The sequence below is a fragment of the Giraffa tippelskirchi genome, chromosome X (assembly GCF_054371585.1).
Source record: "Giraffa tippelskirchi isolate mGirTip1 chromosome X, T2T-mGirTip1v1.2.pri, whole genome shotgun sequence".
NCBI classification, from domain to species: domain Eukaryota; kingdom Metazoa; phylum Chordata; class Mammalia; order Artiodactyla; family Giraffidae; genus Giraffa; species Giraffa tippelskirchi.
Genome location: NC_137289.1, coordinates 100972741 through 100988251, shown reverse-complemented (window position 1 = coordinate 100988251; position 15511 = coordinate 100972741). Strand labels below are relative to the sequence as shown.

The 15511-nt window shown below is 50.3% G+C and overlaps 1 protein-coding gene across 3 annotated transcripts in view; it reads left to right on the top strand.

Moving 5' to 3' along the window:
• The window catches only part of FGD1 (FYVE, RhoGEF and PH domain containing 1), a 37436-nt gene that overhangs the window by 7577 nt on the left and 14348 nt on the right, over positions 1–15511 (top strand). For all 3 annotated transcript variants that reach the window (XM_081565485.1, XM_081565487.1, XM_081565486.1), the window contains exons 2-7: positions 9991–10164; positions 10463–10640; positions 10766–11204; positions 12499–12588; positions 13264–13412; positions 15325–15481. In XM_081565485.1, the coding sequence (XP_081421611.1) occupies positions 9991–10164; positions 10463–10640; positions 10766–11204; positions 12499–12588; positions 13264–13412; positions 15325–15481 (1187 nt within the window). The remainder of the gene's footprint in view (positions 1–9990; positions 10165–10462; positions 10641–10765; positions 11205–12498; positions 12589–13263; positions 13413–15324; positions 15482–15511) is intronic.

The window sequence follows — 15511 nt, the reverse complement described above, 5'->3', positions numbered from 1 at the left end:
TGGGAAAAATAGCCTATGGATTCCTGCCCTCCGGAAGAAGTTGAGTTTACAGGACTTGGGGACTGGCTGGACTCAAGTGAGTTGAAGAAAGCCAAACCTCTGGCTTAGGGACTGGCTTAGGGAACTGGGTGGCTGGAGGTGCAGTTCCTGGGGCGGGGAAGCAGGAGGAGGAGCCACTAGGGGCTGGGGTAGAGCTGGGGTTTAGAATGCACTGAGTCTGAGGAGCCTGGAAAAGGGGCATCTGTGTGGCAGTGCCCAGTCAGTGTCAACTGTGTCCATCTGGGCCCCAGACTAAGGACGGGAGGGTGAGGGGCACAGGTGTGTGGCTGAGGCCCAGAGAGGGAACTGAAGGCTTTTCCCATTGCTGTTGGTGGCAGCTTTCAGCCCTCAGCGGCACTTCCGCTGAGAAGGGGTTAAGTCAGGGAGGGAGGGCTCCTGGAGAAAGCGGGAAGGGCGGGACTGGCAGCACGGCCCCAAGAAGCTCAAGCTGGCATAGAAGCTCTTCCGCCTGAGCCTTCTAGGCCCTTGCCACCTCCCACGCTGCTGCTTTCAACTTCACCTTCACCTTCCCTGCTCCCCCTTCTGCATCTTCCCGGCTCCCCTAGACTGGGCCTCCCTGCCTAATGCGTTCCAGGTGTAGCCACGGCCCCCTCCCCCACCGGGGACACAGGGGAGGGGGGCAGGGAAGGTGCTGGGCTCTTTCACACTGCATCTCTTCGGGACTTCAGGACTTTGAGTCTCCAGACAGCTTCTGTCTCCGGAAAACTCCTTTCTCCCATGTCCCTGGCAGGGGCAGGCAGTGGTGAGAGCCCCACCCCCCACCCAGCCCTGCCACTTTCTACTTTCATGTGATCCTGAGCAAATCACCTCACCCCTCTGAGCCTCAGTTTTCTCATCTACAAAATGGAGTTAGCATCCTCACCTCCTAGGGTTGTTAGGATTAAATGCCACAAGTAGAGCACATTGTAGCCATGTTCAACAAGTGGCCCTGGTCTGCCCTTTTTGTCTCATTTACCTCTCTGGGCCTGCATCTCTCAGTGTCACTGTCTCTTTTCTGACTCGCCCCACCCCTTTTTTCCTGACTCCCTCTCTAGCTGTCCAAATTTCTGGGTCTCTGTAGTTTTCCTGTCTTTGTCCCGGTCTCTCTCTGTCTTTTTCCCCTCATGATTTCTCTGTGTCACCAAATCTCAATTTTGACCAGGCCTCGGGGAAGTGGGGAGGGGGGATGGGTAAGTGTTGGGGGCTCTGGGGTCACACACAGCAGGGGTCAGAAGGGCCATTCCCCTGTGGCTTTGTCCTCTAGGGGAGGGAAATCCCAGCCAGCGTGGCAGCCCCAGCACCGGGTAATTACTGCCCCCAGTGCTCCCAGCTGCAGCTCCACTCCCTTCCCTTCCTGTCCTCTCAAGTCCCCAGCCCCTCCCTAGGGGTGGAGCTACCACTCCCAGCCTTCTCTGGCCTCAGGTCCAGAGACGCTGGGAGGAGGTGGTTAGGCCCTCACAGTAATCAAGAAACTGGAAGAGGGATAGGCTGTCTGTGCTCCCTTGCGGCTGTGGTGTGTGTGTGTGTGTGTGTATGTATGCACATGAGGGCACATGTGCCTGGCTGCCTGTTTTTGTCCCCATGGGTCTTTTTTGTGTATATCTTAATGTTCTTGTTATTATGTATTTCCACGTGTATGCTATTATATATGCATGTGTGTCTGTGTGTGTCTCTAGGTCTGTATATGTTCCTGTATTCCTGTTTTTTGTCACCTTGGCTCTGTCTGAGCCCTTGGGCCTTTTCCAGTTGTTTTCTCTATGTGGGTCTCTCTGTATGTAGACTGTGTGTATGTGTTTCTGTGCCAGTGCCTATCTCTGCGTGGCCCCTATGGGTCTGTATCTTGGTGGCAGTGGTTGGTGGAGGAGGAGAGTGCCTGCCTGTCTTTTGGCCTTTTCGGCCCCTTCCTTCTATTCTTTCCTATTATTAAAAACCCAGAACTCTATTCACTGTGCCTTTCAAACACATGCTTTACTGCCCCACCCCTAGTATCCACACCTTTGCTCAGTTTTCTTCTCTTGCCTGCAGGACTGTACCCAGTCCATCTATATGTGAAAAAACACTTCCTGGACAACTGAACTCAAAACCCATTTCCTTTAGAAAGTTCTCTTCCCTCCCCCTCTCCTCAATGTGATTCCTTTCCCAATTCAGCAGACATTGAGTGAGGATGTGCTCTGTGACTCTGGACACAAACACACTTGGGATCCAATATCAGTTCAACCACTTCCTCAGGCAAGTTATTTTGTTTCTCTGTGCCTCAGTTTCCTCATCTGTAATAATGGAGCTAATAGCATACAGAGTTGTTAGGAGTGTGCCATATAGGAAACAATGCCTGGAGCAGAGTAGGAGCTCAACAAACAGTTGAATCCTCATACCTTATATCCTCCACAAAAAAGTAAGCACCTTGAGTTCCAGAGAGTTCTAAAAATTCTTACAATCTCCTGCTTTTTTTCACCAGGCATCCTAAACAGGGCAGAAGACAAGACAGAACAAAAGGCAGATTCCAGTTCAGGGAACTGCTGACAAGTATTGCATGAGCCAGCTCTCTGAAACTGCTCAGGTCCCTAGGAGACTGGGCCTTTCCAGAGGGTGGAGGAGAGACTCCAAAGCTGCTGCCCCAGGGCCATAGCATGTCAGATAGAGCAGGAAGTAAATGGCAGATGTGGAAGGGGCCTTAAGGAACATCCAACTCAGATATTGCAAAGTGGTGGCCCACAAGTTGAATCTGACTCACAAATTTCATTTGACCTACTCAGTGCTTTTAAAATTAGGGGATTTCACACAAAAGCCTGGATTTCTGATTCTCTTGAAATATTGGAAGACCTGAAAATGCAGCCCTGTTACTGCAATGTGACAATTAGATAAAGGGGAGAAGCTGCTGTCCCTGCTTTAAGTGAGGCATGTGCTCTCTAGTTTACCCCCACCCTCACCATCCTCTATTGCATTATGTTGTCCCATTTTACAGAAAGGTTCTCACTTTACACAAGGGTCCACACTTTACAGAAATGTTTTTCACTTTACAAAAGGAACCCATTTTACAAAAGTTCCTCCATTTTACAGAACAGTCTTATATTTCATCAGATTCCATTTACAGATGTCATCCATTTCACAAAAGGGTCTTTATAAAACGCTCCTCACTTGATAGAATGTCACTCCACTTTGAGGAAACCTTCTCCACGTTGCAGAAATGGAATATTGCAAAGAAATTGCAGAAATTTCTTCCCTTTTTATCAAAGAGACCTCCATTTTACAGAATGTTTCTCCAGTTTTCAAAAGGGAACACTCTAGGAAGCTCCTTACTTGCCAGAATGGCTCCCACTTTCCTGAAATGCCTTCACTCTGCAGAAGATGCCTCCATTTTTCTGCAGAGTCCTTATGTTCACAAGACCAGTCCACTTCAAGGAAGCACTCTGAGCTAGCCACAGGGTTCCTATAGACAGCTCCCCCTGCACTTCTCATACTTGACAGAGCTTTGTGTTGAAACTTTCAGAGAGAACATCCGCCAGGCCAAACAAGTTTGGCTGCAAAAGCAGAGCAGTGTAGCTGGGCTGGAACTCACATTCAAGGGGCTGGTGGAAAGAGGTGGGGCGGCTACCCCACCTTTATCCTCTGCTTTTTTCTCAAGTTGAGGGGCTCCCCTTCTCCAGCCCCCACAGAGCTGGCTTCCCAAAGGACACTTTCTTATTTGCTGTTCTTTTCCACTCCCTCTTCTATCCCCACCCAACCCCACCCCCAGGAATTCAGCTGTCTCAGGGGCCTATCTCACACCCTGGAGAGGCAGGGATCTGGGGCTTGCTGAGGGAAGCATGCACTGGGGGTCAGGATGCCTGAGTGCCAGGGCTGGCTTCTGCCCACAGTAGCATCTCACCAGTTCCTCACAATGAGAAGCTCACACATACTCTCCCCATTTTGCAGATGGGGAAATTGGGGTCCAGAGTTGTGAAACAATCCCCCAGGTCACCAGGGAGTTAATAGCTGAGTTCCAGTCTGGGGCCCTATTAGCTGTATTGAGATTAAGCCAAGGCTACAGCTGGGAGAAGGGAGAGGGGGTGCTGCTGGCCAGGGAAGGAGAGAACTGGGAGCTGAAATTCCCAGAAAGAGGTGAGGGTCCAGTTCCAGTGGAAAAGTGCTTGTCCTCAAACTCAGCTATGTGGTAGACCTGCTCTGCCAGTAAGCCTAGAAGCACATGCTCAGGGCACCTGCCAATCAGTGCCGTGAAGCTACCAGAAACAATTTCTGGAATGATTTTGCTATTTCAGTACCAGTAAGTCATCATGAGAAAATTCCAAACTCTGTTACACTCCTTGAAACTTACGATTGCATTTGGTTTCTATATTTTAATTGAATTTGAATGGAGGATGGGGTACCATTGTCTTTTCTCTGCCATTCTGTGTCTAGTAGAAATCCTGCCCTGATCTGAGGAACTGTCAGAGAGTGGAGTTGGATTCTGTGTTCAACTGTGACTGGGTTTGCACATGTTTCTCACTGTGTTGATAGCTTTGTGTTGGGTTGCAGCCTGTGGCCCGTGGGTTTATGTATCTGTGTGCATAGTTTTCGTTGTGGATGTGCAGTTCTATTGGCTTTCAAGTTCAAGCCACATTGCTGGGGGGCTGGGGGCACTATGTGCTTTCCCTTCTTTGTCTCATGGACTTCTCAAAACCAGGGGGCTGTGATTGTTATCCTATTTTCCACATAAGAAAACTGAGGCTCAGATAGATGGAGAGGCTTGCCCAGGGTCACACAGTTAGTAAGTGAGGGTGTTGGGATTTAACTGAGGTCTGTGTTACTCCTGAGCCAGATATTCCTTGTGAAGGCTTCACAACATCTTAATCCATGCAGTTTGGTCAGCAAGTGTGATCAAGCCACCCTTCTTTGGAATAGTCAAGTACCACAGGTTTTTAATTATTGACTTTTTTTTTAGTAAATAAGACCAGATTCAAGGTTATGCCTGAAATAATGTCACTGTCATGAGCATTCAGGCACCCACTGCAGGGAAATTGGGTAGAACCCACAGCTTGCCTGGTGCCACCTCAGAGGCCTGGCTCCACCTCATTTATTAGAATCCCTTCTTGACTAGGGCTTTTGGAATTCACCCCAAAAAAAGTAGATTTGAATTTTTCAAATGTACAACAAAAACTGTTTAGTATAGCGTAATACATTTTGGGGCTTCCCTGGTGGCTCAGTGCAGGAGCCTCCTGCCAATGCAGGAGACGCAAGTTCTATCCCTGGGTTGGGAAGATCCCCTGGAGAAGGAAATGAGAACCCACTCCAGTATTCTTGCCTGGAAAATCCCATGGACAGAGGACCCTGGTGGGCTACAGTCCATGGTGGTCTCTAAAAACTCAGACATGACTTAGTGACTAAAACAACAAACAACAGCAACAAATACATTTTTAGTTTAAGTATGAATGACACATGCTTATACTAAGAAATTATTCATTGCTTATCTGAAAGTCAGACGTAACTAAGCATCCTGTATTTTATCTGGCCATCCTGTCCCTGGCCTCTCCCTCCCTTGAGCTTCCCCAGTCCCGACAGGCTGACCCCCTTGCACTTCCTGAGCCGCACTTAGCATTTCCTGAATGAGAGTCTCTTGTCTTTGAGATTGGGAGCTCCCTGAGGGTCAGAATCAAGATTGCCCTTCAGCCTGCTGAGGGCCTGTTGGAGGGTTTGCCCCACCCCACAGCAGAGCAGGGGCTGCACCTAGGCATCCTAGGGTGCCCAGGGTGTGTTTCCCGTTAGCAACAAGAGATGTCTGAGTGTGGCTATGTGTGCACACCCTGTGCTGCACATGTTGCATGTGGACCTGTGAGCAGCTCTGTGGTCCTCACTGGGTCTTTGCAGTTTTCCTCACTGCCCCCCCACTCAGACTAGGGACCAAACCTGTGCCCCCCTGCAGTGGAAGCCTTAGGTTAAGTGACTTTCTATGTGGGGGTGCCCTTTGTGGCCTCTGTTCTAATGGGTACTGGGGATGCTGGTAAACCCAATGGTCAAGGGACAGTGCTGGTGGAAGAACTTGTCAGGTGTGTGGGTGTGGGTGCAAGTGTGAGAGAGAATATTATGGATTATCAACCATAAAAAATGGACTGGAGGATTTCCCTGGCAGTCCAGTGGTTAAGACTCCACTTCCACCGCAAGGGGCGCAGGTGTTTATTTGTTTGTTTTAATTAATTTAATTTTAATTGGAGGATAATTGCTTTACAATATTGTGTTGGTTTCTGCCACACAACAACATGAATCAGCCACAAGTATATATATGTCCCTTTCCTCTTAAACCTCCCTCCCACCTCCCACCCCATCCCACCCTTGGTTGTCACAGAGCACCGGGTTGAGCTTGCTGCATCATACAGCAAATTCCCACTGGTTATCTATTTTACATATGGGTATGCATATGTTTCAATGCTACTCTCTCAATAAAGGGGCACAGGTCTGAACCCTGGTCAGGGAACTAAGATCCCATATGTCAAGCAGCTTGGCCAAAAAAACTTAATTTAATTTAAAAAATGGACTGGAGAAAATCAATGCAGGACTTAAGGGGGTGGGGATGGGATGGGGCAGTGGGAAGAGCTCTGGTATCTAGGGCAAGGGAAGACCTCCCCTGGGAGCTCCCTGAAGGCAGACATAGGATTTTCACCTTCTCCAGCACAGAGTCTACCGGGCTCAGAGCAGGGCTCAGAAGTATTCGGGGGACTAAACTAAGCCAAGGGAAGGCAGAGAGTTCAGCATGGTTGTGAGGGGCCATAGAGAACTAGCTAGGAAGCTTCTATTTTCCCCATGGGCAATGGGGAGTTCATGGCAGGTTCTTGTGCAGGTAAGTGGTATGACTTGAGCTGGAGGTCTGTTAGCCACTTAGAGGGAGTGACATGTGGGGCCAAGGGGGACACTAAGGGGAAACATAGGAGGAGACAGGAAAATGTAGGCAGAGGAAGATGGAGGGAACACTGCAATAGGAAAAAGAGGGATCTTCTATCTTCTTCCCTCAGTGCAGCCCTGCCTGGTTCTTGGCCAGGCTCAGGCTCCTGAATTGAAGCCCTGTTGTCATAATCTGTGGGCAGGCTTGGGGGTGTTGTTCTCACCAGCTGCACTGGCTCCTGACTTTCTGAAGCACTGGGGCACACCTCTGCCCCTGTAGGTTCCCCTCTTTCCCAGCTTCCTCTTGGAGAGCAGAGTTAAGAAGTCCAGCCTCAGATCAGTCTGCTGCAAGTCTGTCACTGACTTGCTATGTGACCTTGGGCAAGTCACTGCCCCTCTCACTGCCTTCATCTCTTCACTAGAATCTGCCCCTCTCACCTAGGAATCCAGGTTGTCCCTGACTATTTCAGTCCCATTCTGCAGGGCTGCCTGCAAGGAGGCAAAGAGAAAGGAGAGGCAAGCCCACTTGTGGGCTCCTAGGTGAAGTGAGTAGGGAGGGAGCAGAGAGTGACCCAGAGCAGGGCTGCAGAGGGTGGCATGGTTACCCTATCCCTAGGACAAACCGTGGAGAGAGAGAGGGGTCCTAATTAGAGAGGGGCTCGACTGCCCTGGATGGACTGGGTAGGGAGGGCTTACCCAGGGAGGGCTGCCTGCTTTGAGGTATGGAGACAGGGCCAGGTGCATGACTCCAGGCCCAAGGAGGCAGACAAAAGGTACCTGCTGGGACTCTGGCACCCGTGTGTATTACCCTGAGAGGGGTCTGCATGGTGGGATGTCTGGCTTTGCTCTGTGGATCTCTGGCCCTGTCAGCTGCTCTCTCTCAGTCTCTCACTTTCTCTGGCCATGTGGTCTCTCAAAGTATGTCTCTGCATGTTCCGCCCTCAAGGTGATTCATCCTCATCAACCCCACACCCAGGGGGAGGGCAGGGCAGGACCAGGTCAGGATATGCTGAGCAGGGCTGGGTAAGCAGCCCAGCTGAGCTGAGAGGATCACCTCCTCCCTCCCAGCCAGGGCCCTGCCTGCTCATGTGGGAAAGGAAGTGAGGAAACTGCACCCAAAGCCAGGTACTGAGTGGGGGAGGGGGGCTCAGCCCAGGGCCTAGGGCATATTGTTCCTTCAGGGCTGGGAGGGGACCATGGCCTTTGTGACTGGATTGTGGCCTGATGGAGTCAGAGACCCTGGGAAGCTGTTGGAACCCTGTGGGTTAGGCTACTCCCTCCCTCCAGGACTAGGAGACCTGAAATTTCCTGCTGCTCTTTTTGCCTGTGACCCAGTAGAGTATTTCTGTGTTGTAGCTGCATGTGACACCATGACTATGTAGACCAGGAGGCAAGTGTATACCTGAGCCCCTAAGACCCAGGGACTCCACAGACATGTTTGTTTCATGAGTATGACATAGTAAGTGATACCATGTGTGATTGTGTGTCTGTGATTTTGGGTACATGGTGGCAGGTGACTTTGTATTGTTTAGTCATGGTGCAAGGTTGTGTATGACATGGTATAATAACCCCCGATGGCTATAGTCTTGTGACTGTGTGAACCATTTGCACTGAACCTGTAACACTATATCCTGGTGTATGACAGTGTGGCCCTGAGATTGTGAGATACAGTGTAAATGGCACTGTATATCTTTGTGACTCAGTGGAACCATATTTGAGGAGTATATAAGTGGGTATATGATGGTAAGTGGTTAGGTGAAATTGTAGATTTGCCATTGTGTGACTTGTGTCTTTGTGAGTGTGCATGGCCATGTTTGCCAGTGTCTGTAATACTGTGAGGCTGTGTGATAATATGTGAAGCTGTGACTGTGGGTCTTTGTGACTGTGTGTGACCAGGCTTTCAGAAGCGTGATGGCACGATTGGATGTTTGAATTTTGTGTCCCCAAAGTTAAGTGAAACAGTGTGAATAACACCTGTGTCTCTGTGACTGAGTGAACCCATTTGTGACTGGTCACGTATGAAACTGTGACACAGGGTAACAGACTCTCGGTGGCTATGAGAGGTCATGTGACTGTGGCATGGCAAAATTGGCACCATGTGTGGGTGGGAGTTCTGGGGGCTCTTGGCTGCCACTCCCTCTCTTGTCCTGACACCTATTTGCCACATCTTTCCCTACACAATGGTCTTTCATGGCTCTCTTCTGCCCACAGGCTGGTCACCCTGCTCCTCAAACTGCCATCCGGGGCTTGCCCTCTCTTCTCTGCTCTGCTCCCTCCTTGACTTCTCTATCATCTGAGACCTGCCACACACAGATCCCTGCCCAGGCAGGCCACCCTCTTTCCCTTAGAATGTGTCATCCCTGGGTGCAGAGGTCCCCTCACACCTCCCAAACTGAATCTTCTCACCCCAGGGTGACCATCATCTCCCCAGGACCAAAGACAGAGGTGGGTTTAAGGACCCCACAGTGAAGGAAGAGGGACAATGCAGAAAGGCCTCACTTTCCTGAATTTTTTTGCCTGGTGTCCTAAAGCTGTTCCTGTAACCTGAACTCTGCGTGCTGGCTGTGTGTGGGTGTGTGTAGGTGTGGAAATAGAGGAGGATAGTACAGATTAGTGAGAAGCTGAAATTTTAAGAAGAAAAACTTTTATTCATGAAATATAATTTCATTATTTTCAGCTATATAAAATTGCAGAAAAGGAAGTCCAAATATCCTCAGGAACTGAAGAGAAAATGTGAAGAACAGTTTAGGCTCAGCATCTCACTGTGGCTATATAAACAACGGTGCAAGCATGTACACAAACCGTAGGCTTCTCATGCGTGCCCCCAGCCTGGTTAAACTCCCTAGTAATGATACCTGCTGACATACAAGAAATCAATGTACTAACCACAAAGCACTCTTGTCTATTAATGAAAACAGCTAGCCACATCCCTGGGCTTGACTCCCCATCTGACTGCTGGAGTAAAGGTTTCCCAGAAAGGCAGTGTAGCCAGGAGAGGGGCCCAGGGGAACTCGATACCACAGGTACCTGCTAAGACATACAACTGTCCAGTCTCCTTTGGGATAATCAGTTGCTTAACACCCAGTATCTCCCCTTCTGCAGGGATGCACCAGGGAAACCGGATCCTGGTTAAAAGTTTGTCCCTTGACCCTGGCCAGGGCCTTGAGCCTCATCCAGAAGGTCCCCAGCGACTTCGCTCAGACCCAGGCCCCCCCACTGAAACCCCCAGCCAGCGTCCTTCGCCACTGAAGCGGGCACCGGGCCCAAAGCCACAGGGTAAGTGGTTCCAGAGAGGGGACAAAGAAATGGCCCAGGAGAGGGGACAGAGGAGGGGAAAGGTTGGCCAGTGCCCGAGGAGAGGGCTTGTTAGAAGGACAGGAAGCACCACGGTCTAGGAGCAGAGGGCTGTGACCTGAGGCTATTGAGCACATAATGGCATCTCACCTCAGGCCAGTTCTGTGCCTGTCTCAGGCAAAGGTGCAGACCGGGGGTTTGTGGAGGGGCTTGGCTGCAACAGCCAACTTCAAACTCAGCCCATTGGGATCTCCCCTCTTTATCCCATCCATCTCTCTAGTCCCCCCGAAGCCCAGCTACCTGCAGATGCCCCGGATGCCCCCACCACCTGAGCCCATCCCACCCCCACCATCACGCCCACTGCCTGCAGACCCCCGAGTAGCCAAGGGCCTGGCCTCCAGGGCAGAGGCCAGCCCCAGTTCTGCAGCAGTATCCTCACTGATTGAGAAATTTGAAAGGTGAGTCCAGCTCCCGGGGGACCCTGTGGGGGGAGGGTGGGCCTGGAATAGAAAGGACAGTTGTAAGACAGGCCTCTCAGTCAAGCTCATGCCCTGCCTCCATGTGTGTCTACCACCTACCTCAGAGAGCCTGTGATTGTCGCCTCGGATAGGCCAGCTCCTGGCCCCAGCCCAAGTCCCACAGAGCCAGCCATGTTGCCACAGCCACCCCCACAGCCACCAGTGCCCCAGCTCCCCGAGGGCGAGGCATCCCGCTGCCTGTTCCTGCTGGCTCCCGGGCCCCGGGATGGCGAGAAGGTACCCAATCGGGACAGTGGCATTGACAGCATCAGCTCACCATCCAACAGCGAGGAGACCTGCTTCATCAGTGATGACGGGCCCCCTAGCCATGGCCTCTGCCCTGGGCCCCCTGCCCTGGCCAGTGTCCCTGTTGCCTTGGCTGACCCCCACCGGCCCAGCTCCCAGGAGGTTGATAGTGACCTGGAGGAGGAGGACGACGAGGAGGAGGATGAGAAGGACAGAGAAGTCCCAGCACCCCTGATGGAGAGACAGGAGTCTGTGGAGGTACTGACCCACGTTCACCAAGAGGCAGGACTGTGTGGAGAAACCAGAAGCCTGGCTTTTACACTTGGTTCTTTCCCCAGCTCAGTATTTCTCAAAGCAGGGCATTGTTTCCACTTGGAATGTTTGGCTTCCCTGGTCTCCTGGTACTAAATATCAGTAGCAGACCTGTACCATGTCCCTACATCACTGTAACTACAAAAATGACCATTCACAGTTCCAAGTGCCCATGAGGAAAATTGTTGTACCCTCATCTGAGAACCACGAGCTGGGCCTCAGTTTTTCCATCTTAAAGATAGGCATTCTGGTTGGGGATCTTTAGAGTCCTGCTCCAGCTGGACAATCCCTAGATTCAGTAGCTATGTGAGGTTGGGCAAGTCTCTGCTGCCCCACCATAACCTTAGTTTCCTTATTTGTAAAATGGAAAGTCTCACATCCAGAGAGACTTCCAGACAGCCGGCCTCTGGAAGGGCACAAGAACTTAGAGCCCCCTAGAAGCCTGAGGCTGTGGGACAAAAGCTCTCAGCAGCAGAAATCCCTTTCTGTGCCCCAGCAGCCTAACACTGCTTCCGAGGCATCCTTGCACTTAATTAGGTCGTAGCCGGAATACCTGTGTCACCAGAACCAAGCTCAGATGTGAGGGCCAAGGTCTGGGACTCAGCAAATATGTGTCCAGTAAACAGGCAAGAAGGCTAACAGGCAATGAGTTTTATACATTTTTATTCTTTTGGGTTTTCCTCATGCCCCAGGTACTCAGCAAGCCTTTACTGATAATGAACTGAGTGGGCGAATAAATAACTAACATTTATAGTCTACTTAATCCGTAGTCTGCTATGTTTCACTTACATTAAATCATTTAGTTGACTCAATTACAAATGGACTTAGGTCCTATTATTATCTGTATATGTAGATGAAGAGACTTAAATACAGAACATTTATACAACTTATTCAAGCTAGTAAATGGCAGGGCTACAATTTGAACCTAGCTAGAAAGTCTGACTTTCTAGCCCATACTTTACCCACTACACTATGCAGAGTGAATAGAGGGAGCAGATGGCCTGGTGAATGAGTGGCCTAATGAGAAGTACACAGCATCAGAATTGAGGGGTGGCGTTTATGACACACAGGGGAGTTGGGGTGAAGCTGTGGGGCTTATGGCTTCAGGGATGGGAGGTATGGTTATCTTTAAGTGGCATTAGGTGTAGAGTAGCATTTATGGTATTCTGAGAATTCTAGGGGTTTGAGTGAAGGTTAGGGTACAGGATGACAGACCAGCAGTTGCCTCTTCTCTCTTCAGTTGACTGTGCAGCAGAAGGTGTTCCACATTGCCAATGAACTCCTGCAAACTGAGAAGGCTTACGTTTCCAGGCTCCATCTCCTGGATCAGGTGAATGGTCCTGCAGGGGCACCAGGGCACCAGGATCCGGTAGGTGGGTGCCAAAGAGGAAGTGAGAGGGCCTGAGCCTAACCCTATCAGTGGGGCCAGAATCTAGAGGTGGTAAGGCTCCTCTCTGACCTTGACCCCCATCCTGTCCCCCTGAAGCCAACTCTGATTCATGACCCCAAGCTGGATCTTTGTACCAACCCTCATTCCTAAGCCCTGACTACAACTCTAATCCAGATCCTGAATTAACCTGGCTGTGAACCAGACTCTGACCCTCATTCTAAACCTGGCCCTATTCCTGAACCCCAAATCCACTAGAATCCCTAGGGGTAGGAATTTTTGTCTGTTCACTGCCTGGCACACAGTAGGCACTCAAAAATATTTGTTAAATGAATGGATCTAATTCCAACTTTCTCTCTGACCCTGAGTCTAATTCTGACCTTGACCTTGATCCTGACTTATTGTTCCAATGTCTACCTCCAGATCCTAACCTTGACAACCTGAAATCAACCCCACACACAAGCCTCACTCCATTCCCTCACTCCTCAGTCTCAAGATCAGTGCTGATCCCAAAGCTCCATAGAGCTGCCCACAAACACTGCCCTCACCTGCAAGCTGCTCCTTTCCCAGCCAAGCCCCAGGCCCCACTGGGCTGAGCACATATGCCCTGCCCCACAGGTGTTCTGCGCTCGGCTGCTAGAAGAAGCTCGGAACCGCAGTTCCTTCCCAGCTGACGTCGTCCACGGCATCTTCTCTAACATCTGCTCCATCTATTGCTTCCACCAGCAGTTCCTGCTGCCTGAGTTAGAGAAGCGCATGGAGGAATGGTGAGGGGCCCTAGATCTAGGCTGCCCACCTTCCTGTCCACTTGCCTGCTGAGCCCAGGCCCAATATGTGCACTAGAGTTTGTTCCTACCTGCCCTCTCCCCTCATCGCCTTTCACAAAAAGAATCAGGCCTGAACTCTGCTTTCCAGGCCCTCCAAATCTAGAATGAAACACAGATCAGGACTCAGAAAATTACAACAGAATAGCAAAGCCCTAAAAAGTATGAGGTTAGGAGCCAAATTGGCTGGGGTCAAATTCCAATTCTGCCACTTGCTAAATTTGTGATGTTAAGCAAGTTTCTTAAGTTACTGTGCTTTAGTTTCCTCAGCTGTGAAATGAGGGTAAAAATAATAGCCCACCTTGTAGGGTTATTTTAAGGACTGAATGAGTTGATACATGTAGAGAGCTTAAAATAGTACCCAGTATATAGTTAAGTGCTAAGTTTTGAACTGTGGTGTTGGAGAAGACTCTTGAGAGTCCCTTGGACTGCAAGGAGATCCAACCAGTCCATCCTAAAGGAGATCAGTCCTGAGTGTTCATTGGAAGGACTGAAGTTGAAGCTGAAACTCCAATACTTTGGCCACCTGATGCGAAGAGCTGACTCATTTGAAAAGACGCTGATGCTGGGAAAGATTGAAGGCAGGAGGAGAAGGGGACGACAGAGGATGAGATGGTTGGATGGCATCACCAACTCAATGGACATGAGTTTGGGTAAACTCCAGGAGTTGGTGATGGACAGGGAGGCCTGGCGTGCTGTGGTCCATGGAGTCGCAAAGAGTCGGACACGACTGAGCGACTGAACTGAACTGAAGTGAATGTGAGCCATTTTTTAATCAGTGCTATAACTGTTGTTGTTGTTATTCCCTGGTGGCTCAGACAGTAAAGAATCTGCCTGCAATTCAGGATACCTGGGTTCGATCCCTGTGTCAGGAAGATCCCCTGGAGAAGGGAATGGCTACCCACTCCAGTATTCTTGCCTGAAGAATTCCATGGACAGAGGACTGGTGGGCTATAGTTCATGGGGTCACTAACATTTGGACACGACTGAGAGGCTAATACTTTCACTTTCACATCAGTACTATGATAGAGCTGAGAATGGGAGGCTGTGGGAATCAAATTGAAGGGACCAAAACTAGCCTAGGGGTTAACAAAGGATTCGGGAAGAGGTGAGATCTGAGCTGAGTCCTGGGGTAGAAAGGCAAGGTTCATAGGCAGTCTCCTGGCTTCCAGGCTCTCCTCTTCCAATTCATCCTTTAGTGTCTATATCACCTTCCATAATGGTCTTTCTGAACAACAATCAGACCAGACCATGTTACTTCCTGATTAAATCATCTCCATGCTCCCCACACCCACAGGATAAAGTGCGTCTTTATGCTACATGAAGTCACTTCCTACATCTCCCCAACTACTATGACCACTGAGGGCTGAACCAAGGCCACTTCTTGTTGTCTCCCCCAGCAGACTGTGACCAATGAAGGTTTGGTCCTATGTGTCCTCCAATAGACTGTGACTCTTGAGAAGTACAACCAGGTCTGGTTACTTTGACTCCCCTACCAGACCATGACCCTCAGGGATCAGCTAAGTATGGCTCATTTGTGTCACCAGAATCACCCAGTACAAGGCTGGGCACAGAATCAATACGCAGTGTATGAAGTGGCCCTTTCAGGTATCCCAGGACGTGTCATCCCTTGTGCTCAGGGCAGGGCAGAGTTGGGGTGGGTGGGCCCAGGCTATGGTCTTAGGTCACGCTGAGCCTTTCAGCCTACTTATTCTATAATATAAGTAGCATTTCCAAAGGAACAGACTGGCTGAGAAGTAGATTTCCAGGACTGGGATAAGAATGGCCTGTAGAGTGGGGGCACTGTGTGGGACAAGGATCAGCAGGACCAGGTCAGCCCCTGTTTCCACCCCAGGGACCGCTACCCACGCATCGGAGACATCCTGCAGAAGCTGGCACCCTTCCTCAAAATGTATGGCGAGTATGTGAAGAACTTTGACCGAGCTGTGGAGCTGGTCAACACCTGGACAGAGCGCTCCACCCAGTTTAAAGTGATCATCCATGAGGTGCAGGTAAGCAGTGAAGCTGGATGGGGCCGGCTG